We start from the raw sequence: 23407 nt of genomic DNA, 5'->3' as shown, positions 1-23407 counted from the left end.
TCTACACTCTCGTGCCTACCACTCTCGTTTGGCAATGTGTGGGAGGAACAACACCCAGCAGGCGTCAAACCCGATGCAGATTTTATGAGAGGATGCCCTGCAACGCGAGGGGAGCACAGGGTCATCACAGGGTCACGCGCTGCAGAATCACGCCCTCGAACGTCTGCCACACCTCATCGTGCCAGATCTGGACGCGCTATTTGGGAAGGCACAACCACTTTCAAAGCAGACCTTCCATTCACGATCTTCGACAACTTTTACCAACGTTCCTGCAGGCGCGGTGACCTGGCCAGGAAGCATTCGGGCGTGTGCTCAGGACTGCGAATGCCCAGGGTTGCGAGCCCGGGCTACTGCTACTACTAGCAAACCAGTCCACCTGCAATTATACATGCATGCACCAATCTTGAATTCAGACCTTCGAAGAAGGAATCCTCGCAATGGCACCATGCCAGAGGGCACTTTTAGTGGCACTTCTGATTTCTAGCTGGGCAGATGGTCATGAAAGGACACTTGTACTGATGCTGAATATCGAAATTGGGCAGAAACTCATGGAGCATGTGATGCAGATGGCAGGAGGGAAGAGCGGTTCGGTGGACAATCATACCAATGCCCTCTAAGCCAAAGTCTGTGGCTCGAAACATACAACAACTAAAAAGAATCCCATTCTATATTCCTTTCTGGCCAAGCCAACCTACATAGCATCATAATATATTGTGTCTTAATTTGATCACAAATGCGCCTCCCCCCCCATATCAAAGTGGCACTTCAACAAAATCTGCCGGTGACACCAAAGCGCGGCCGATACGGCAATGCTTTTATCTCAGGAGGGGTTTTGCAATTTGCCTCTGCCTTCTCGCTAACATGTTACACTGCCAGCACTCGAATGCACTCGAGCTCGTCTGTAGAGAGAAATGTTGCAGTCATACGTTTTGCTGATCTGCTCAAGTAAAGGCGGCTCACTGAGTCAGATGAATTGGTCACGTGGCAAGGATGCAGGAAGACAGGCTACCAAAACAGTTGATGTTTGATACTGTACAAGTATCTGGGAGAAAAGGCAGGCCTGTCAAAACCTGGAATGATTGTGTGAGGGATGACCTGGTTCCTATAGGATTGACATGCCATTGGTGGAGAAATGCCAAGACAGGGAAGATTGGAAGGGGGTATTGAGAGGTTGTGCAACGCACCTAGCCCTGAGGGCTGGCATAATTATCATCACGCTTTTCCTGCGAAGGCAAGGTGCGTCTGCAGACAAGCTGCATGTAAAGGCTGCCAAATTCCTACCCATTGTTGGACTCACCAGATCCAAGCAAGACCCAATCAACCGTGGGCACGGTGCTCAGTATTTGTACCGCCCCCCGCCAGCCGGGGCCAAAGGGGCCCTGAGGGCTGGAATAAGCGTGTAATAACAATACATTTTGATTGCAACCCGGAAATTGAAAATCCCTCCTTATTTGGTTCAGTCAATACTGCGGCGGCTGCTATTGTGAGATAACGACCAAGTTCATGACGAGGGCAGCTGCCACACTGAATAAACATCGACTGAACTGCATCACAGACAATTGCATGAACACGACAGGCAGAATCCCTCTCAAGCCACCTTCCTTTTTGTGAGCTCAAACATGACGGCTGGAGAGCGGTAGATGTTGACAAGGGCCCAATACAGCTCCTCCTCCAACTCAAGCTCCCCCTCAGCCCGCGCAATGTAGATGTCCTGCAAGCATGGAGCGGCTAACAATCAGATTCAGCCTTGTGTTTTGCTGGCAGATGCGTCCTGTCTGTCTCTCACCGAGTTACAAAGGAAATTCTGTTGACACCTTCGATTTCTAAGCCAGATCGCACGAGCTGGCAACTCATCACTGTAATACCAGTCAGTATCCAGAGTGACTGGCATTGCTGCTGCATGCTCCTTGAGATCGAGGATTTTTCTAAAACAATTACTTCCAAGCCTTGGCAAGGTACGATTACAATCCTCCGCACAACCAAGGCCTGCCTCTGTACCTCTGCCTCGTACAAGACAGACTCCTTCGAACTTCATGTATTGCAGGTCAAGCCGCAAGCAAGAAGAAAGTGACACATATTATCTGAGGACATTATCTATCTGGCAGCGCACCTGGCAGAGGGCGACCAGGCGCTGGGTGGTGGGCAGGTCTTCGTACTGGATGCGCATGCGAGCGTTCTGCGTGGAGAAGCGGAGGAAGCGCCCAATGCCAAACACAAACGTGATGTAGAGGCCCGTGATGCCAAAGCTGGACAGTGTCTGCCCTATTATCCCCCCCTGCACCCGCTCCAACACCGCGACCACCCTGGCCCCATCATAAGTGTTTGTAAGCTCCCTCTGGAATGGCAGGAAAGTGGTCCAGACCGATTGGATCCGCCCAAGAAAATAATTAGAACAGAACCTCAAGTGCCTCTCTGCAGAATGGGGACCCATTTCCACTGTGCCCATGGGCAAACTTGAGAGGGAGGGGTTGTCAAGGACCAGCAAGGCAAAGATGCCAGATCTCCTATGGGGCCTGAAAACACAAGTGAAGTGCCGCAATGTGGCAGCAGGTATTTGCACGGCACCAATCCATCTGATCAAGCTTCTCGCTGTCAGGGCAGTCAAGTGGCCATCAGCAGTTGTACCAGCCCAAAATTATTGTTAGGACGTCACATTGCCTAGGAGGCCTCTCTGCAGAGTATATGAGCAGTCTAGTTTTTCTCATGGGCAAGCTTCAGTAAAAGAATTGAGTGGCAGGTGTCAGGTGACTCACCGAGGCCCGTCCGCCATGCTGTCAGCGCAGGAGGACAACCCCATGCCAGTGCTGTTCACAGGCCGCTCATGCGCGTCGATGACCGTGCAGTTCAGCCGCCACCACACCTCCTCCCCCTGCGCGCACAAAAACTCATCAGACGTTCTTCAATGTTGCTTTGTGCCCAAAGCTTGACCTCGACACGCTGGCGCTTTATGGAGATTGGGGTTCTTGTTGGTGCTGCGCTTGCGCAGCAAGCATATTCATCTAAGATACAGTGCTTCCCACATCCCACAGCGGCTTCAGGGTCCATGGCTGAACCAAGAGCATCACACTTGACGGTGTGCAGGCGGATGGCTCCCATCTTTCCTCATGCTGCCTGTGCGCATTGCACGCCCTGCCTCCTCACTCATTACCACATCCAGTGCCTGACGTTGCACAGTCAAACACTCTTCCTCATGAAAGGGAGAAGTGGTTTCACCTTGGTGATGTTGCCGCCCTGGATGCCGAGGTCGCAGGCGAGGCTCTGGCCGAGCGCGCTGCCGGGAGATGTGTCCTGCAGCCCAAAGTCGGTGCGCACGCTGCACTCGCCGCCGCGCAGCTGCCAGAACAGGCCGTACAGTCCCCGCGAGCCCCGCGCCCCCGGCTGAGTCGCGTTAGTCACCTCCGTGCCGTTTGGGAACGCCGTCGACTCCAGCGCCGCGCACGTCCCCCTCCCCTTGCAGATGCAGGCATCCCACACTTTCATGCATATCCCTCATCCTCATTGCAGCATATTTACGCAAGATCATCCTGCTACGGTGTCCAATAAGCAATGGCCGCCGCAGAATGTTCAAGGGATTGTCCATTCGTGCTGCTGTGCCACAATGAATGGTCATGGCGAGACCTTTATCCTTGTGCCCTTTTGCTGTGCAACAGTAAACTGGCCAAGAATAGAGGATAGACAGCGGCCGGCTTGAGACATCCACGGGATATCTCAAATCATTCACTGTAGAAAGAAGTGACTGCAAAGATGCGCCAGAGCTGGCACCTGGAGCACGTCTAGGATGGCGTCCCTGGAGCCGCCGGCCAGCGCGATCTGGCGCGTGCCCTGGCACAGGGGCCCCCCGTGCTTGCTCTCAAGGGGCGCGTTGCGAACGATCGCCCAGCTCAGCGCTAGCTCAGCATCTGACTCCCCCAGCATGCGCTCCAGCGACTGACGCGCCGGCGGCGTCACCCGCCAGAAGCGGTCCGAGTCCTGCGAATTGCACACAAACGCTCACTTCCTCCCAATCCGTGATAAGAATGTACTTGAACGCTCCCTGGCAGCCAGGCAACTGTGATATATACACAAAGATCTTGCCCCAATCATCTGCCCATGCCAGCTGCATGTCGAGATATTGAGCACTATGGTAGTGCGGTGGTTTGCTGTGCTTGGCAAACCGCCATACTTCTGCAAGTTCTCACATCCACGCACAGCCTAGGAGAAGGCCCCGTGTGGCAGGCAAAGAGAATCACCAAGGGCCGTTGGGGTGGAACACAGCGCCTTCAGAGGCCACTCTTGTCACGCCTGAACGGCTGCCTGACCATGCGTTGGGATGGGGAGTGCAGTGCGCAGCACCTCGGCAGCGCAGAGCAGCTGGACCTGGCTGGGAGTGTAGGCCTCCTGCATGCTGGGAGGGAGGCTGCCGCTGCCGGCCCAGGGCGCCTGGCTGCGCCGCTCGCCGGCACTGAAGAGCGGGAAGCTCACGCTCTCCCTCGGCCCCTGCTGCCCCGCCGCAGCCGCCGCGCCGACGGCCGTCCCGAGCGTCGCATTGAATGAGAACGACAGAACCTCGGGCACCTGTGTTGGTCGCATGAAAAGGGGTTTGAGTCGTCATATTAGCAATCGTCCTTCTCTTGTAAGAAGGGGCAGACCATGCAGGATTTGAAGATTTGATCAGGCACAGGATTCTCGAGTGTCGGCCATATGCAGAAACTTAGCGCCAAATGCTCTATTGAAAGCACATCATGGACGGGACCTTTATATGCCAAGCAGTTTACAAGAGGAATCCTGTATGAGAGAACCAGTGATTCAGGATGCCTCACGCAACATGCTGGACCTTTGAAGTATAATAGATGATGAGCAGTAAGAGGTTTCTGACCTGGTAGGTGGGGTTGCCGGAGGAGAAGACCAGCAGGGGCACCCACAGCAGCAGCAGCAGGCCCAGGAACAGCAGCGTACCCTGCACCAACACCCAGTTTAAAAGGCATCGCAGTGAGGAAATAATCACATGCATAGGACGGAAAGATGGATTGAGAGGAGAGCATGTCAAGGAATGCACCCACAGCACTGCTGGAACTTCAAAACATGATGATATTGTTGGACTGATGAGGACACAGACGCAACAGGACCGACAGGACTGATGTGTCATGCAACCGAAGGCATGCAGATATTCTTTGTGCAGACCTGGAAGAACTTGATGTAGCGTGGCTGACGCTCGCCGAGGCGGTGGCGCTGCCGGTTCTGGCGGGAGACCGTCACGAAGAACAGCGAGATGGAAATGTCCTCCAGCTTGAGCCAGTCGAACAGCGTCAGCGAGGTGGCTGTGCAGGACCAGTCCAGCAGCTCGCGCAGCTCATACAGAAAAGGGATCACCTGGAATACGTGGAATGCCATCGTGCCGAAATTGTTCACATGCCGCGCGAATACGAACGCGTGCCGGCCCCGGCCGCCCCTGCGCCGCAGGAGAAGAACCCATTTCATGACCATCTTAACAAATGTTCACGACCTTAGTCACCTAGTTGTATACTCTCGGTCATACCCTATTTATGTTGCTGGCAGAGGAATATTCGATAAAATACGGGCATACTATGAATATCTTTTTGATATCCCCCTGATCCTGAATCAAGAAAGGATGCCGCATAACATTGCACAACTTTAATGTGTCTATTGCAAGCCTGTTGTGAAGTGTACAAATGGGATCTGCCAGAAAGGTGCACCTCAGTGCAAATGCAATTGCACATTTTCATCCAAGTGAATAAGCAAATGCATGCATGCATGCTTGGAGGGCTCTGCAACTATTTGCTCGAGCTGGTCATAAATATGGCCAGTTTAAAGCAGGCGAGCACACCTGTAGGAGGCGGGGGGCGGGTAGCCGTTGCGCAGCTGGAGCGCGGAGAAGGTGAAGGAGAGGGACTTGATGGCCATGAGGACGCGCAGGTGCAGCTTAGCGCCTGTGCTGGTGGCTGGGCTCCAGAAGAGCACCATGGTGTACCAGTAGAACAGCACCATTTGAGTCCACAGCAGCAACGCCTGTATCCAACAAAAGAAAGGTTCATAGGTCTTATACACACTTCCTATAATGCTTTGACCACAAATCATTACAAACATATATACCGACAGTCATGCAGACACAAGCTGTTGAGTTATGTTAGTATTTGTGCTCAGGGTCTGCTAGAATGGAAGGCCGCCTGCAGGAAAGCTGCACTTCAAGGCTGCCAAAAGCTGGGACTTGCCAGTGGCTGATTGGCTTTACCAATCGAGCGTGCGCCCAAATCAGAGTCCATATGAAACCCCAATGACGTTTTCACAAAGAGATTGCATTGAGGGGCACCTTGCCGAGGTGCAGGCCGAGGGTGTAGAAGAGGCGGTCCAGCACAAGTAGCAGGAAGAGCAGCATGAGCACGCCCAGGTAGTCCACCGGCACCACCCGCTCATCCGTTATGTCCGCCAGCGTCCGCGCACTCGTCACCACAGCCTGCAGTCACATTAAAAGCACTTAACATTTGGCCACTGCTGGCGGGTATAAATACTGAGCACTGTGTCCAGGGTCGACTGGGTCTTGCTTGGATCTGGCGAGTCCAAGGATGCGTGGCAGCCTTTACCCGCAGCTTGTCTGTGGACGCACCTTGCCTCTTGGAGGAACAGACTGTACCAGTAAACAGTATAGACATGCGGTTGACACGAGATTTCAGCAGAGCATTGATCACTCCTGTGAGGACTTTATGAGGCTATGACGCTGATGCAGCACAATCCAGCTCGATACTATAGCAGCAGAGGACCTTTGGGGCAGTGAAAGCTGGGGGAAATGACAATAACAGTCGAGAAGATTACCTGGTAGAAGACAGCAACATAGATGAAGGAGAGAAGGTCCACCAGCGCCGTAGCGGCATACCAATCCTGCTCAATCCGCCCATGCCACTCCACATCCTCAATCGCCAGCGTTCCTGGAGTGAACCCCCCTGTCAGTCCCCTCGCAGCCCCACCAAAGGCCCCCCGCTGCCCTCCACTCTGCCCCGACCCCCCGCTGCCTCCATTCTCGGTGGCAGCTCCTTCGTCGAAGCCGCTGCGAGGCCACTCCCTGGAGCCTGATTTCTGCCCTGCCCAATTTGCGCTCGCAGCTACGGAGTCCTCGCTGTATCGGCCGGCGCCGGGGCCGTCAATATCCGGGCTGTCCGGCAGTGGAAAGCTGGCGAGCCGGGAAGCAGTGCCTGTGGTCCGCTCTTCCACCCCAGACTCGCTGTCACTATCGGCTCCCTCTGTGACTTCCAGGGGAGGCGGGAATTGCCTTGGCTGAGCACCGCAGCTCTGCTGGGAGGCTGACGGTGCCCCGCTCGGCCAATCTGTGGAGGGTTGACAGAGGGCCTGCCTCTGCGCTGCCGCCTTATGGCGGAGCAGCGTCAGCCCGGCATGCTTTGCTGGCTTCAGCGACCTGAAGCAATCACAAGAGTGGAAATTCTGTCATTGCTTTTGCGTAACAGTCAGCTGCATCATGAGGGATCCCCGTCTGGCGAGCAACACTGTTCACTCGAGATGATCTATTAAATGGAGCTGCATTGGGTGGGGTTTTGAGGCATGTCCCACAACATGTCTGTAAGTCAAAAATAATCAGAGTAATACTTTTGTCCCAGTATGGTAAAAAGTTTCCGTTATGCTCACATGCAAGCTTCCACAGGAGCAAAGAGCGAAGAGACAAGATTCGCACCGGATGGGAGAGCCCTCCACAGAGGAGAGGCCCCAGGTATTAGCAGGCGTGCTGCGCAGCGGAATGACCTCCAGGAGAGCGGATACGCGCTCGGGCAATGACTCATCCAGCATCTCATTCATCACCACCTTCAGTGGGCCAATGGTTGCCAGGTTGATGTTCTCGCTGTGCAGCCATGCTGGCTGCTTTGGCCCTGTATATTGCAAGTACAAGTACAGTCATTAAGTCAATAATTGAGAGCAATGCAAGCTGCCAAATCCATGCATGCGACCAGTCTTTCCGAGCATTTCTTGCAGTGATTGATGAGCAGTAATCCAAGGCCAGGAAGAAATCAGACATCAGTAGACATTCCCTGCAGATCAGTCAGTCGTGAGAAGCCTTTCCAATCTCTGGCAGGGAGATGTCAGAATTGGCATGGCTCTATGAAAATTTCAGGCACACCTGCAGAAGGTCCAGGCTCATCCTCAACAAGCTGCGCCGATCCACTCCTTGGAGCGTCAAACCAGCCGGCGTCAGTCTCGAGGTGCGCGCTGGCAGGGGGCGCGGTCTGCTCAGGCGAGACCTCCCGACGCCGCATCTCCCTCTGCCGGAACTCTGCGGCGATGTCATGATCCCTGTACATGTCCAGAATGTCCTGCACGGTTCCCACCAACGCCTCCTGCCCAGCTGCCGCCTCAAAGTACTCCTTCTGGCCTGGCGAGCACAGCGTACATATACTGTAAATTTCGTGGACGCAATCACAATACCGACTTATAATTGACAGGCTGCACTCTGGAGACTTGGTGTCAGCACACATAACCGCCCATTGGTTTGGCAGTGAGAATGTTTCAGCACGCAGCGTTCAAAATGTCCTCGTCATGCCTGCCCTGCATCAGAAGCCGCAGAGGGCGAATCGGGGGTGTTTTCTGTTGGCAATGGATACGAGTACAAGTGCATAAGAGCAGGAAGGGGGCATAAAGTTTTACCAGGCTGCACGCTGATCTGGACCTTGAGGAAGTGCAGGGGCCGCTCAGCGCTTGAGCAGATCCGGCGCAGGAACTCCCACACGTGCAGAACCGCTCCCACCGCCGCTCGCCACAGCCGTAGCAGCCACTTCCGTATCACCTGCCCAACCCAAAGGTAAGTCAAATTACACCCTGCACCCATGGGAAAATATGTGGATTTGCTACTGCCCTTCAATCATGCCAGTCTCCGTCACATGAGCCAGCCACGAGCTGGAAGCCCCAGTCCTTGATGGGTTTTTGGAGATATGCATGTCACAGTTGGCACTTCAAGAAGTGCCTTCTCTCAGGGCCCTTTCCTGTTCAAAGGAGCCAGCATATGGCTTTGACAAGCCCAAAGCTCACAGGAAGTCCCACAGATCACAGTAGGTTCCAGAGACCTGCAGACTGTGGACCCCGTCTGCAGGTTTGTATGGATATGATGCGCAAGAATTGGCGCACCAATCCAGTGGCATCACTGAGCTGGGGCTCCCCCTGGGTCCACCCTGCAGGATGTGCCCCAAGAGCGCTCCTGCGTGTGTGCAAGCCTGCGCCTCTGCCCTGCCGGCCCGCCTCCACGTCAGCACTCTCCTCTCCCGGCTGCGCTGACTGGACATCGACCGGACCCCTGGGTGATGTGATCGAGGAGCGCCGCCTCTGCAGCAGCTCCCTTGCAGGCACCTGCGTCCGAGAATGCACACATTCCTAAGAGTCCGATAGCTGACAAGCAAAAAGGAGCATGTGCACCTATGTCTGCTCACTGCATGCCATACAATCATGCAGTGAGCGGAGCTTCTCAACATTGCTCCTTTTGATCTCTACTCCGCATAGATTGCATTCTTTTGCATCACAGGAGATTCCTCTCTCAGCATGGATTGCACTCCATTCCAACACAGGAATTGCGGTGATATGGTAGCGAATAGCAAGGGAGAATTGCCACCAGGCTGCATAAAGTCTTGCAGAGACAGGCACCTTCTGGCAAACAAGCTGTAGGTGTGCATGAGGGTCGGCAAGGACAATCGCACAAGCTCGAGCATGAAAGCCCCATTCTGCTATGTCGCATAGTTCCGCGATAGCTGCATCGATTTTTGCAAGACAGGTACCTTCTGACGCGCGAGGCTGTAGGTGTGCATGAGGGTGGCGAGGTAGACGCAGAAGATGGGAACGCCGCGTAACGCGTTGCCGTGCAGGCCGGCCTCCTCGGCCAGCGCGCGCACGCGCGCAGTGACGGCGGAGCAGTGCAGGCGGCTGGGGATCTGATACACGTACTGCGCTATCAGGATGCTCTCCGTGAACACCAGCATTATCTGCGGGCATTTCAGCACACTACTCAATTGTTTTTCCTCTAAAATTCACATCGGGTGAGCACTGGACCAGTGCAAATCTCGCGTCATTTTGTTGCACGGCAAGCACACCGAGCTGTGTGCCATCTTCCTCATGGTACACTGAGCTTTGTTGGGGTCGGCATGGTTAGCATGAATGTTTCGGTATCTGTACTGAGCTCTTTGCCATCACGCCAACGTGTCCGCATGCTGGTATATATCTTTGGCAGAGGCAAGCAGACAAGGGACAATGACTTGCCTGCCAGAAGGTGCGCGCAGGTGGCTGCGCGAGCAGGGCGTAGCAGTACAGCACGACCGGGAAGACGAGGGCGAGGCCGCTGAAGTCCGACACATACAGCGCCATGAACAGGAAGTAGCAGACGATGCTCTCCTTGTCGTCCCGCCGCCAGCGCATGCGCAGCAGCGCCAGCCAGTCAAAGGATTTCCGTGGAGCACCCGATTGGGGCCTACCGCTGTACTGCTCTGCGTTCTCCCTCAGCTGCGCACAGCACAGCAGCTGCCTTAGATGAGAAGAGTCAACTCAACCTGGACACTCATTGAAAGTCCTCGCACCGAGCAGCACATCAGCTGGATCAATCTGACAATTCAGATAAAGTTGCAGACTCAAAAGCAATCCGTGCGCCAGAATTTTGCATGTTGTCGTGCTTGATTTAAACAGGCGAGCCCGTACTTTGCATGTCGGGCTGCAACCTAGTAAAAAGCAGGGTGCACGGGCATACCAGATTCCTTGGGCGGTCAGTGTCATCTTTCTGCTGAGATGCCTTGCCCTTACCCTGGGCCGTGTCCCCAAGCAGACCCTTCATGGCATCCACCCTGAGCACGTACAAATCAGATTAGGCGGCGAATGTCATTCTTGTGCTGGCACCAACAAATTCATCAAGAAGAAATGAAGTCAGCTTCGCGGACAGGCCACTCACCAGCCGCTGTGCTCATGGTCTGCATCCAGCAATGACGAATCCAATCCGAGCAGGCCACCCTTCCTAGTCACTCCCGCCTGAGCAGCAGCATTTCAATAACGTCACAGCCCTGCACATCTGCGCTTGGATATAACCGTGCATACTCACAGGCAAGGATGAGCTTTCTTTCAAGAAGGGAGAAGCCCCTAAAATTCGATTCTTGCTAACCATTTCTAGCAATTGTACCCTAGCATTCAGACCATTTCCATTAATCATGCTCGATCACGGTGTAACTTGTGAAAAGCTTTATTTTGGTCATAATAAACCACTCAAAAGTCTGCGCCACAGACCAAAACTTGATGGAGAGGCAGTAAAGCTTGCCTTGAGCTGTGCCAGGCGCATGGCGCGCAGCTTCCTGAGCCCCGAGTGCTCCAGCGCGGCGGCTGCCTGTTCGCTCTGCTGCTGCAGGCGCCTGGCCTCCCGGCTGCGCAGCTCCTCCGCCTGCTCCCTTGCCACTATGCGCATCACCCTGCACGTTCCAGGGGGTTTCAGGGTCCAAAAATGTATGAACAGTCATATTCAGAACTTAGAGTTTCCACCCACACCCACACCGGTGCATGTGAGTGGTTCTCCACAGCCTGTAATCTACTGCTACTCTTTGGGAGTAAAGGCATCCCACAGCATGCAGTCCATTGCTATTGCACAGAGGGACTGGAGATCAGCAAAGGGCTCATGACAAACATAATCTGTATCTCATGCACATTAGAGTTTGTGCAACCTACTACTGGTGTGCAAAGGGACTCACTGCAAGCGAAGGGCTCATGGCAATCAAAACTGCACCTTGACCGGTCGGGAACCGCGGTGTCTGTAATGCATCAAAGGGTTGGAGTGATAGGAGGAGCCGCCGGGTGAGAGGGACGAAGGGCTGGCACACATGAATAAAACTCACCTGTCATAGGTGTTGGAAGAGAAGACGCGTGTCTGTAGCCTGAAGATGGCCCACAGCATCATGTCCGCCAGTGCGCCGCGATACGTCAGAGAGAAGGCAGCCCCTCTCGCTCCAGACATCTTGTACAGCCCCAGAACATGCGCCACATTGCACCCCTGCCAGACAGAAACACATTCTTCTGGCCAACTCAATTTTGAAAAAATTGACGGAAGGATTTCTGGCCCTTGAAGAGAGGAGAAAGGCTCTGAAGTAAATGCTGCAGTTTCTGGGCATCCAACAGAGGAGGAAAGCCTTGGGTTGTCCTGCACAATCATCAATGCAGGGCAACACACATGCAAGGACCTTATATGAGAAGAGCTTGCACAAACTAAGAATTGTCAAAAATCCAATGAACAGTTACAAGTTGTGGGCATAAGGCCTCTCCCGAAGTACCGTATTGCGTTCATGATCCCGATTGCTTCTTGCATGGGTGCATGCATGCATGCATACATACATGAGAGGGAGTGTCTTACCAGGCTGGGCCCCAGCGAGTGGCCCCATATGTCCTCGAAGGGGCTCTGGTACAGGAGAGTCAGCAGCATGACTGCAAAGTTGTACAGGGGCAGCCATCGGAACAGCGCCTGCCGCTCAGTCCTCAGAACGTCGCGCCTCCTGAAGAGCAGCAGTGCGATGGCCAGGTAGGCAGCGTGGATCACATCATTCTCCAGCGTGCACAGAGCCACCACCGCCACTAGCACCACATCTGTGTAATGCCTGCAGCGCAACAAATTTCCATATTGAGACATGCTAAAGGAAGCCAACTGCCATTCGAGGCATGCAGATTAGGTAGAGTTCCGGGCAGGGCTCTCGGTGAATGCATGGTGGTGTGCGATACATTAGCATTGGACATCTTTGAAAATTAGACACAGCTAACACATTCTTGGATATCAAAGAGATGGTGATGAGGAGTAGCAGACCTGTAGAACATGAACCTCATCCAGTCTATCCAGCTCCAGGTTGCCATGGCCTCGTACTCCATGGGTGCCCATACATTGCTGTGCTGCCAGCTGGCGCCACCCGACCTCTGTCCCAGCTGACTGCCTGCAATAATGCCACACCAAGCTGGATAAATCTATTATATTACACGCTTTTCCTGCCAAGATGGAAGGTTCGTGTGCAGAACCCTGCAATGACAGGCTGCCAAAATCGTATCCCTTGTTGCACTGGCCAGGTCCAAGCAAGACCCAATCAAAGGTGGGCACGGTGCCGACCCCCATCAGCATGGGCTACTCGGCTAAAACTATTTTTACTCATATGTATCCAGAAAACTCTGAGAGGAGAGTATCGTTTTATGCAACCCGATTGGCATGCCTGTAGAAGGAAGAAGTCCACACCTGAAGCCATTGATGACGAAGGCGCTGTCAGGAGTCCCTCCTGTGGTTGATACCACGAGTACTGCCTACCAAGTTGGCTGTGGTGCCAAAGATCATGGTGCACCTGCAGGGAAAGAGAGGACAGCTTTTGGCTTGGAATTGATGACGTCCAAGCTGCAGGACTACATTGCACTAAATGCAGGGGGTTGTCATCAAAATTTGCACGCTTCTGCACAGTAAGTAGATTCTGCATGCAGGGGGTTCTAATAGGAAATTGCACGCTTCTGCATGGTGAGTAGATTGTTACCTGGACGACGCTGGTGGCGAATGACAAGAAGAGGGCCCATAGCGCAGCAGGGTCAACATGCCCATATCCTAGCCAGTCCTGCTGCCAAAAACACCCCACCTCAGGTCTGACAGTAATAATGTGCCTCATATTGAAGCTCAAAGATGCAACGCAATGAATGCTTGCAGGCTAATACGTGAACAAGCCTGCAATTTCAGCAGGTAATCAAACTTTGCATGGCTTGCCTTGACAGAAGCATCTGAGTCGTGGTGTCGCCTCCCGCCCCAAGCACTCTGTCTGTTCCCAGTCCCTCCAAAGAAGCTCCAGAGGTACCCGTTCTGGTCAAACGGAGGCGGCAGTCCAATAAAGACAGAGTACTGCGCGATGAGCAGGATTGCCAGCAGCGGCAGAGCACAGAAGCGCCAGATGAGGCGCCGAGGCTGTGAAGGCACAGCCATTCCAATGGCTATCATGGCCAGATAGACCAGGGAAAGGATGTTGATGGAGAAAAACGCTGCCAGAAGCAACGCTCCCATCGTCACATCCATACCCCAATCCTGCGACACAAACCCCCGGTTGTTAATGCCAGGTGTCATAACCACACTTCTATACCTTACTACTACATACTTCTACCCTTCTGTCTACAAAATGTTAGTGAATGTAGGGCAAGGAAGCACGCCGTTCAGCAAAACATCCCTTAGCAATATCTTGCCAGGGAGGGACCTTCTCGCATGCAAAGACAGGGCAGACACCATCTCATCATCATGGTACTTCCAATGAGCTTCCATGTCTCAGGGAAGGAGATGTGGGGCATGCAGTAGTACCTGCCAGAAGCGCTCTGCCCAGTCCTGCAGTGCCAGTCGGACCTTGTGCAGCTGACGCATCCAGCGGTTGACATCCAGTATGCGCCATAGCAGCGACCTGCTGGCCTCTTCAGAACTCTCCCTCACCTGTCAGTGCATTATCCCTCAGAAATAACCCCTTAGCCGAACCTCCCTTAAAGTATCTTGAAAGTATCAAGGTATGCCATGAGAATGCATGCATGCATGCAATTTCTTCAGGGGAAGGAGTGCCAACCTCAGGACTCTGCTTCGATTGTCTAGGTTGGGCTGGTGAAAAGGAGCCCTCTCGGTCAACGGGGCTGCGGCGGCCGCTGCCGGCTGCTGTTGCCGGCCAGTCCATGGCTTGCAGAATGCGCTGGCTGCCGTCCTGCATCTGCTTCACCAAATCCTGCACGCCCCAAACGCTGCTATCAAGCCTGGGCTGGTTGGGTTTGTTTGTGTGTAGAATCCAGTGTGAGAGTCTGTCCTACCCCAGGTGAGTGTGTCCTACCCGACACTGGTAAGGCACAGGAGAGAGTGTGGGCTATACTACATCCAGCACACATCAGAATCCACAGGAAAGCTAAAGATCCCTTTAATGATAGAAACAGACAGAGCACCGCTCCAAAGAGAAGATTTGCAGGCTTGCATGGATGGTGTTGGAGATGTGTAAGTATTATGTGAGGGGTTAGTACCTTGACAGCGAGGCGCACAGAGCGGCCCAGGGCAGAGTTGCGGACGCGGGTCCAGAGGCTGTGGGAGGCGCTGTCCTCTGCCAGCTCAGCGTCCGAAGGCGTCCAGAACAGGCAGCACTGCGAGCTTGGCGCGCCTGCCCTCTTGACAGCTTCAGGAAGGTGCTTGTGCCACCTGCAGGAAAAAATTCAACTTAATTTCTGGTCCAAGCAGCGCAAATAAGGAATGGGAGTGCAGCAACACGTGCGATCGGCAGATACCAATAATAACACCAGGGTGAGCCATGGTCTCAGAAGAAGCAGACAAGCATGGCACATGATAGCAATTAAGACTATCTAATTAGCATTTTGCAGGGAAGAAGAGGCATCTTATACATGAGGCGCTACTTGTGACTCATTGACGAAACTGATGGCAAGTATAGCATGTTTACCTGAGAGACCGGCGTTTGAGGGTGATGGCAATGAGCACCAGGCACTTTACGCGCAGCAGGGCTTCAAGACTTTCACCGCTGCTGCATGAGAGCAGCCCCAGATACCCCACCACCCTCGCTGGCAGCCCATCTGGCGGACCCGCTCTGTCACAGATCCACCCCACCTGTACACAAGCAAGAGATTTGTCATATCATCTTGATTGCGCCATAATCTGAGTAGTGTAAGTATCTATGCGCACACAAGTATTAGTTGCTCACGCTCATTTCTGCAAGACAGGACCCATGCATGAGAGGCAGTGTCAGAAGACGGGTATTCAGAACGGGCTCCGTGAGGTAGAAAACATATATAATCAACACCGCAAGGGACCATATTTGTCAAATTGCGTGCCGTTCTGAATGGGCGTCCTCTGTCAAATTGAAAGCATTTCACCTGCATGGCGTACTGAGTCAGCATCCAGGTGGCAGTCACCAGGATGGCTGCCAGCGTGGACAGGTGCATCAGCAGCCACCTGCTGCCCTCTGTCGCCTTGGGGCCGCCAAGAACAGGCGACAGCAATACCAGGCCCACTGCATTGCCAAGCAACATTTGCTTTGAATGATTTTAAAAGCAACAACTACTGGCATTTTGACGCTACTTTTTCATCGATATCATGTATGTGCCAGAATTGTTCAGTCGCATGGCTTGCACTAGTGGAGGGCATGCATGCATGCAGATCAGCTCACAATGACATCTTTCTTGAATGCAGGATATGTGCTCACCTGTGAGGACCCAGCCAAAGCCACCAGGCCGCTGCATGGCTGCCCAGAACAGCATGAGGGCCACAATCTTGGAGGAGTGCAGGATGAAGAAGCGGGCGACCAAAGCAAAGATGCCGCGCTGCGCTTGCAGATTCCTCTGCTCCTGCTCTGCTGGGCTCAAGCTGCCCCTCTCATGCTGGGCCTGGCAGCCACAAAACACCTCATGTGAAGCCGAGTAGTGCTCTGCTCTGTGTTCTGCTCGTGGGCCAACGCTTCAATCACCAATGACTACTGCTTGTACCTCTCAGCATGCACGCATGGCACAGGCCAGGCCCGACTTCTGAAAAAACAGAAGAAGGTACAGGCTAATCACATATTGATTCTGCCGGACAAATTGTCATGGTTGCAATATATATCATCCCAACAGAATAAGGTCCAAGCACTGGCTATACAGCTTTGAATCAGCTTGCAGGAATTGAAGGAGAGGGCAATGGGGCAAAAAAGTACCTGAAGGACGCCCACGACAAAGCCAAACCTGTAGAGGTGCATCATTCCCAGCAGGGAGGCAGAGCGGAGCAGCCTCACTGAGAGCCCCTTGTGCTCTGTGTTGATTCCCACAACGTCCTGTGCACCATCCATGACTGAAGTGAGGTGACAGAGCTTTCCTTGCATGCCACGGCAAGTATGCCGACAGCGTTTAAGAGCTCAACAGGGCAGTGAAAGCTCTTGCATTCACGTGGAGATGTTGCTAATTAGCCGGACCTCAATGAAGTGCAGGGCAGCATCTGGGATCCCGGTGATCTCGGCAAAGTTTGTGGCGATGAAGAGGTACTGAGTGGCGAATTCAACGGCGGCGAAGAAGGCCAGCAGGGACAGGGGCAGCCAGCGTGATGGCCTGCCGCCCTTCATGGTGATGAAATGATGGTGCCCTGCATTTTACAAGAGAATCTTCTTACTCACAACCTTCAAAAATTCTCATGCTCCTGATAATAAGCCACAGCTAGCCGTACTATCTTTCTATCAAAGATTGGGCTTGACAAACTCCAACCATCAAGCCTTCGGTGTAAGCACAGACAGACAGGTACTGTTACCAATACACAAAATACCATATTGAGCAGGGCTCTCATGATCACCTGCAGCGGACCAGCAGCCCCTGTAGATCTTTGTGACTGTGGACCCTGGTCCCTCCACCACTCTGCCCATCTCATCCCTCTCCTCAAACTCTCCTCTCAGCGGCGGGTTCAGGAAAATGGCTATGCAGAGCCCCAGATAACCCAGTCCCAGGAGGCTGGGGTTGCTTCTGAGCAGCAAGAACACATAGCCCTGCGCAGAGCCCAAAAGCAAAATCAGAAAATGCTGCACCTTCCATTTGTGACCACTAGGACAAGGATTCATGAGAATGACAGTCGCTACTTGGACGTTCCGCACAGCGTGCATTATTTTTAGTCCCCAGGCCACCATATTTTGATTCAAAGTACCTGGGCAGGATAGGTGGTATCTGAACCCGTGCATGTTCTGTCAAGGTCATCTTGAGCTTAATTGTGACATTCTCCGCACACATGGCCTCTGGACAGGTGTTGCAATGGCAAGGGAGATGTGTGGACCATTTGAACCTGCAGAGCAATGATGAGAGAGCCAAAGGAGATGAAGCCTCGGCTGCTCCACAGCAGCGCCGATGGGAAGCCCATGGCGCCCTGTACTGCGTGGTCACTGCCGCGCCGCAAGCTCAGCTGAACCCCCATAGCGCTTTGCAGATGCAGCCAATTCCCCAGGCTCCTGTGAACAGTCGCCTGCATATCCACCAGATCAGGGCTGAGCACTCTCACTATGTCATCTGTTTTTTCATCTCAGTGACATCCCAGCAATTGGACAGCAGACAGTGCATTCAACAATCACAAACCTCTTCGCCGAACAGATCAGCTGTCTCCCTAGGCAAAGGGTATGTCCTGGACACCGACTGTATCCCGAGCCGTCTGCTTCATCAGATCTGAAGCAACGGGAGATTATACAACAGCACCAATAAAATTCTGGTGATAGATGGAAGCATGCTTTATTGAAGACAACAATGCATCCACCTTCCACCCTGCTTCCAGAGAGGATTGCACCAGGCAGGTCAGAATCACTATGGGGCATGTCTTGGAATACTAAAATGTATCAGATTGCTATCAACGGGAGCGCTGAGCACAATTTCCTTAGAGATCGATCAGCTATGGTGATGATGATCGGCAACAGCACAGCAATTTTGAAGCAGAGAAACTCACAAGACACTCTGAAGGCATGTTTGGGGCTAATACTTTGTGTCACGTACCACCAACAGGAGGCAGAGAACAGGGACAATTCTATTGCTGACAGAGGGCAGAAAAAGCAGAAAAGACACTCTTAGGAATGTCTGAAAAAGTAAGTACTGTGTCGCGTACCAGCATCAGGAGGAACAGCACAGGGACAATGCTGTTGCTGACAGAGGGCAGAGAAAGCAGAAAAGATACTCTTAGGAGTGTCTGGGAACAATAACAATTTTGTTGCTTACCAGCAACAGGAGGCAGAGCACAGGGACAATGCTGTGGCTGACAGAGGGCAGAGAAAGCAGAAAAGACACTCTTAGAAATGTCTGGGAACAATAACAATTGTGCTGCTCACCAGCAACAGGAGGCAGAGCACAGGGACAATGCTGTGGCTGACAGAGGGCAGAGAAAGCAGAAAAGATACTCTTAGGAATGTCTGGGAACAATAACAATTGTGTTGCTACCAGCAACAGGAGGCAGAGCACAGGGACAATGCTGTGGCCGACGGAGGGGCTCCACAGGCCCAGGCTCTGCAGCCAGTCCTGCGGCACGAGCTTGTGCAGGTGGTTGCCCATTGCTGGCAGGCTGCTGACTATCGCAACTGACATCAGCGCCAGGTGCAGTGACGCATAGGCGCGCAAAATGTTGTGCTGCATGGCACATTAACCTGTCAGATGCCAATCACCTGCTACCCAACCCAACCACCTTCTTCCAACCCTTGATCCCATAAGGCCCAACATGGCTATCATCTCTACACAGTCAGGAGGTATGTCTCTTTGAAGGGGCTGGACGCCCCTCTTCCTTTGGCCCAGGGGGCCCTTATCCCAAGTTTCACTTGTTCACGATGTGCCAAGAGCATGGATATTCTCTACACACTTCTGTGCTGCAGGGCCCACATCTCTGTAGCAGAAAATCACCTGGGCAGCGACGATGATGGCAGAATCAATGGAGGGCTCAAGCCGCGCGGTGGTGGTGAGGAGGTACGCCATGAGCTGAACCAAATATCCGGCATGCAGCAGGTTGTACTCTGACACTCCCACCACAAAGAGGCCAACAGGAAGCAGCAGCAAGCCGAGGTAGAACGATGCGTGCACTGTGGAAAGCCCCAGCACCGCCCACGCGCTCCCAGCATCCATCTCATAGTCAAATGTCTCCTGCATAGCCATGTGCTCATCTTACACAAATTTCAATTATTCCCTTGCTGTTGTGTCGCATCAATGTATGCCAAACGCATGCCTGGAAAGCTGTAATTTGATGGTCTTTACAATTGATGAGTGCAGCCAACCTGTGAGTCTGCCACCGAGGATGGGCCGGCCTCCCGAATATCCAGCACAGTGTCATTGTTCAGGCTATTATCTCTGGGGGATCGCCCGGAGACTTCTTCCCTGAACGATGACCGGCGGCCGAGCCTCCGGGGCAGCACCGCGCCAAATGAGCCGGCTGCTGCGGCGCTGTTTCCCTGCAGGGACTGCATGCGCTGAGGGGCTGACCTTGTCTGGCCCAGCAGCGGCTCCTGGGATGTGCCTATTCCCAGCTCTGCTTCCCTGTTGAAGTTCCGCCTGTTCAGCCACATTGGGGAACATCAGCACTCAACTGAATTTTTTTGTGGGGGAAGTCCGCTAACCTGCTGATAACCTCATTTCAATTGATATACATTACCTAAATTACCATCTCATCATAGAAGGAACATTGAATAGCCAAGAGTGTACAGGTGGGTCATCTAGAACGACAAAATGATGCTCACCTCTTATGTTGCGCATGGATGGCGCTGGAGCGAGCCAGGCCCAGCAGTGTGATGGCTGTCATGAGCTGGGCGCCTAGTGGCAGGAACAATGGAGGCGGGCTGGCAAGGACATACGCGCCAATGCTGCGCACCAAATCTGGCAGAGCCTGGCCAAACCAAGACTTAATTGCTCAATCTTGTGAAATTCTTATTGGGCCAGCATGCTCTTTCTGGGGGTGTGCAAGAAGAAAACATACAATATTGCAAGAAGAGGCAGGCTCATACCGCTAAAGACCCGATCGATGTCGCGACGTATACAGACAGATGCCACAGCACAAAGAGCGCTGCGAGAGGCCTGGAAGCTGCCATGAAGGCGTGCCTCCCCCAAGCATCTGGTGCCAAGAGCACCCAGAGCCCAATCAAGAGACAAGCTGCAACGACACAAGACATGTGCATCAATACATTCTACATAAATTTGTCCGCAGGGCGTGTTTTAGCTGGGTGTGGCTGCATGCAGAGATTAGCCGTATGCGGAAATCTGCCACGCATGCCATTTGAGGGTGGACTCACCAGTACTCAGGCAGGAGGGCTCCACCAAGCTGAAGAGGCAGAGGGCAACAGCTGGGATGCTGGGAAACGAGGTCATCTTTTCAATTGCATGCACTGTGGCCCCCGCTGCCAAAGGCAGCAGGATGTCAATCAGAGTCCCTATGCCGGGCCTGCCACCATGCCCTGCAGCATCCCACCATTACAAAAAATCTACAGGGCGCATGAATACGCCCTCTTTCCAGATGAAGTTTCTAGCCAATGCACAGAGTAGCAAGGCATTGAGAAGGATAGTCCTCAAATAAGTACTGCCGCAGAGGGAAAACTGCAGAGGAGAATCTGCCATTGCCATGCATAGAACAGCAAATGCAAATGCTAGGATAGCCCTCAATGTAGATACTGCCGCAGAAACAAAGAGTCTTCACCTGCATGGCCGGGCTCCTCAGTGAAGCCTTCCTCTGAGTAACGAGCTCCATTGGAGGGGTTGTGCGCGCCCCTTCCCTCCCTGAGCTGCTTTGCCAGCTCTATCTGGCTTGTGAGCTCCAACAAGTCTGTGTCCCCAAAGAACTCCTCCAGGCTTGTGGTTGGCCGAATCCCTGTAGTTCAAATTTCATCCTTGATGAAATTTGCAATGCCCATGGTCTCGTCCCACACTTTGTCACGCGCTAAGCATACCTTAAATCATTCAATGGAAATGCATGACTTAAGCGCTCGTTGCTGAAGGACCTTGGTTGGATGGTGTGCATGCCGTCCTCACCTGGTAGTGCACCCCTCCTCACGTTGAAGGGTCCAGAGGGCCCGCTTGATTCCCCTGCCCCAGGGGTTTGGGCAGGGCTTCCATTGCTGACAGAAATATATGCTCCACCATCTTGCCGCAGGTCAATGCTGTCATCTCCGACTCGCTGCTTCATGTTGTTGTAGTAGAAACCCAGAGCAGCAAAAAGAATGTGCAGTGCTGCAAGTTGGACCACCTGCAAGTTTTCAGAGAGTGTTAGTGTACTTGTGTTGACATTTTCGTGACAGGTCCATCCTGAATATCGGTCCACATGCGGGAGTCATGTCGCATGCAGAATGTGAGACATTGGGCGAATCTTGGTCCATCATGCAACAGGAGAGGGATGCAAAAGCGGACCTGTGGGATGAGGTCATACAAGGGGCTGCTGTCGGATATGACAAAGAGACCCAGCCACATTGCAGGGCTCTGCAGGACACTAGCGCGCAGTATGGTGATCTGCCACAGGTACAGCACTGAAATGTGCGCCCCTGCACTTGTGATATTATGGTCAGAGATCACATGCACTCTCCATGTCCGGACAGATGTGATTACAATCAAATGTGCTGCACAAGCCAAAGGTGAAAAAGTTGCACACCACAGTAGGTCTGCAGGGCATGGCAGGCAGTGTTGCTGACGCTGCTGCTCTCCCTTCCAAGAGACCATCTCCACAGCTGACAGAGTATGATGAGCTGGTATGGCCACGCAAGGACAGCAGGCCACAGAAGTGCAACCACTGCCAGTGCCACAGCCGCTAGCACTCCCGCATTGCTGTAACCTGACATCCCCAACACCCTGAAATCAAGAAATGATGTACATGCCATGGAGCACTATTGCACACATACATGCATGTGCAACTGCGTGCATGCTAAGGACAAGCAGGACAATGGCATTTGCATGACGCCTAAGGTTGCATGCGCTGTGGGTGTGGGTAGGTGATCACCTGCTGCCCACATGAGCGCATAGTACACCTGGCTGCCTGTGCTATCCAAGTTTGCCAGGCTGGCCATGCTCTGCCGCAGTCTAGGCATTGTCAACCCCATCTGCTGCCCCGTCACAGCACCCCTGGCTGCATTCACCTCTGCTGAAGCTGCCACAAGCGCGAACAGCGGCGGAAACAGATCCTGCCAGCACCAAACAGCATCATGCCACATGTGTTGCTGCTTTGGTGATCCTATTCCATTCAAGCAATTAAGCATGATGCCAGTGTCCCAGCTGAGCTGCCTGGCAGGCCTCACCAGGAAGAGATCAAGCCCACTGAGCGCCTTGGGGCAGCCAACAAGCTCCAGGATTTCCTTGGTTCTCAGGTCACTGGCCCATGCATCATTGCCAATGAAGAACAGCAGCTGAACAGCAGCCTGCACGATGAGCAGCAGCGTGGAGATGGCTGCGACAGCCCCCCAAACTGCCAGTGAGCTTGCTCGGCCAGCGCTGGTGCCAAGCCGTATGACACACAGCGCTCCCCAAGTGAAGAAGACGCACAAGTAGCATAGACCTGTATGGAGGAAGTCAGCGATCTGCTGCTCTTTGGCATATATTTGCAGCAAGAATGCTAGATCGTCAGGCGCAGGTGGGGTGTCAATGTCTGCTTGTCACTTCTCACCTGTCAAGCTCGGGTTTGTGAAGGCTACGAGCAGGATGGAGAACACAGCGATGAAGGCATAGCTTGGCCTTGCGTTCTGTGGTGTTGCTCTGGTACTTTCCTCCTGTTCGTCCTCGTCTGACTGCATCTGGCTCTGCCTTTTGATCTGTCAAAGGCTCCGCGAAAGCATGCCGCATGTATTTAGTACGTGTATTGCTACAGAAGGCTTCGTCCAATTATTTCAGACAGCAAATGCATGCCACCAGTGTCTTTCCAAGAAACTTTGCGAAGCCAGACAGGCATGCGATCCGTCGATCTGTGGGTCCTCAGCCAAAG

General features: G+C 53.3%; 1 protein-coding gene across 1 annotated transcript; it reads right to left on the bottom strand.

Moving 5' to 3' along the window:
* Positions 1-1388: 1388 nt before the first annotated feature.
* On the bottom strand, positions 1389-23219 carry COCSUDRAFT_67435 (hypothetical protein; the record flags this gene model as incomplete). Its single annotated transcript, XM_005645078.1, has 48 exons — positions 1389-1711; positions 2111-2303; positions 2754-2869; positions 3214-3450; positions 3763-3969; positions 4333-4554; positions 4856-4936; positions 5161-5428; positions 5825-6006; positions 6308-6451; positions 6808-7405; positions 7679-7871; positions 8120-8371; positions 8644-8782; positions 9121-9339; positions 9762-9965; positions 10294-10479; positions 10721-10814; positions 10919-10937; positions 11248-11426; positions 11847-12001; positions 12359-12599; positions 12803-12926; positions 13220-13259; positions 13506-13583; positions 13856-14041; positions 14309-14434; positions 14562-14714; positions 15001-15172; positions 15429-15592; positions 15859-15995; positions 16188-16368; positions 16674-16790; positions 16929-17095; positions 17300-17489; positions 17780-17956; positions 18913-19098; positions 19366-19602; positions 19734-20007; positions 20193-20338; positions 20457-20563; positions 20742-20903; positions 21143-21313; positions 21475-21688; positions 21850-21980; positions 22433-22613; positions 22728-22876; positions 23093-23219. The coding sequence occupies 48 exons, from the start codon at positions 23217-23219 to the stop codon at positions 1589-1591; spliced, it is 8349 nt and encodes a 2782-aa protein (XP_005645135.1). The 3' UTR covers positions 1389-1588.
* Positions 23220-23407: the final 188 nt, after the last annotated feature.

Source organism: Coccomyxa subellipsoidea (genome assembly GCF_000258705.1).
Source record: "Coccomyxa subellipsoidea C-169, whole genome shotgun sequence".
NCBI classification, from domain to species: Eukaryota; Viridiplantae; Chlorophyta; class Trebouxiophyceae; family Coccomyxaceae; genus Coccomyxa; species Coccomyxa subellipsoidea.
This window is presented reverse-complemented; position numbering and strand designations above follow the sequence as displayed.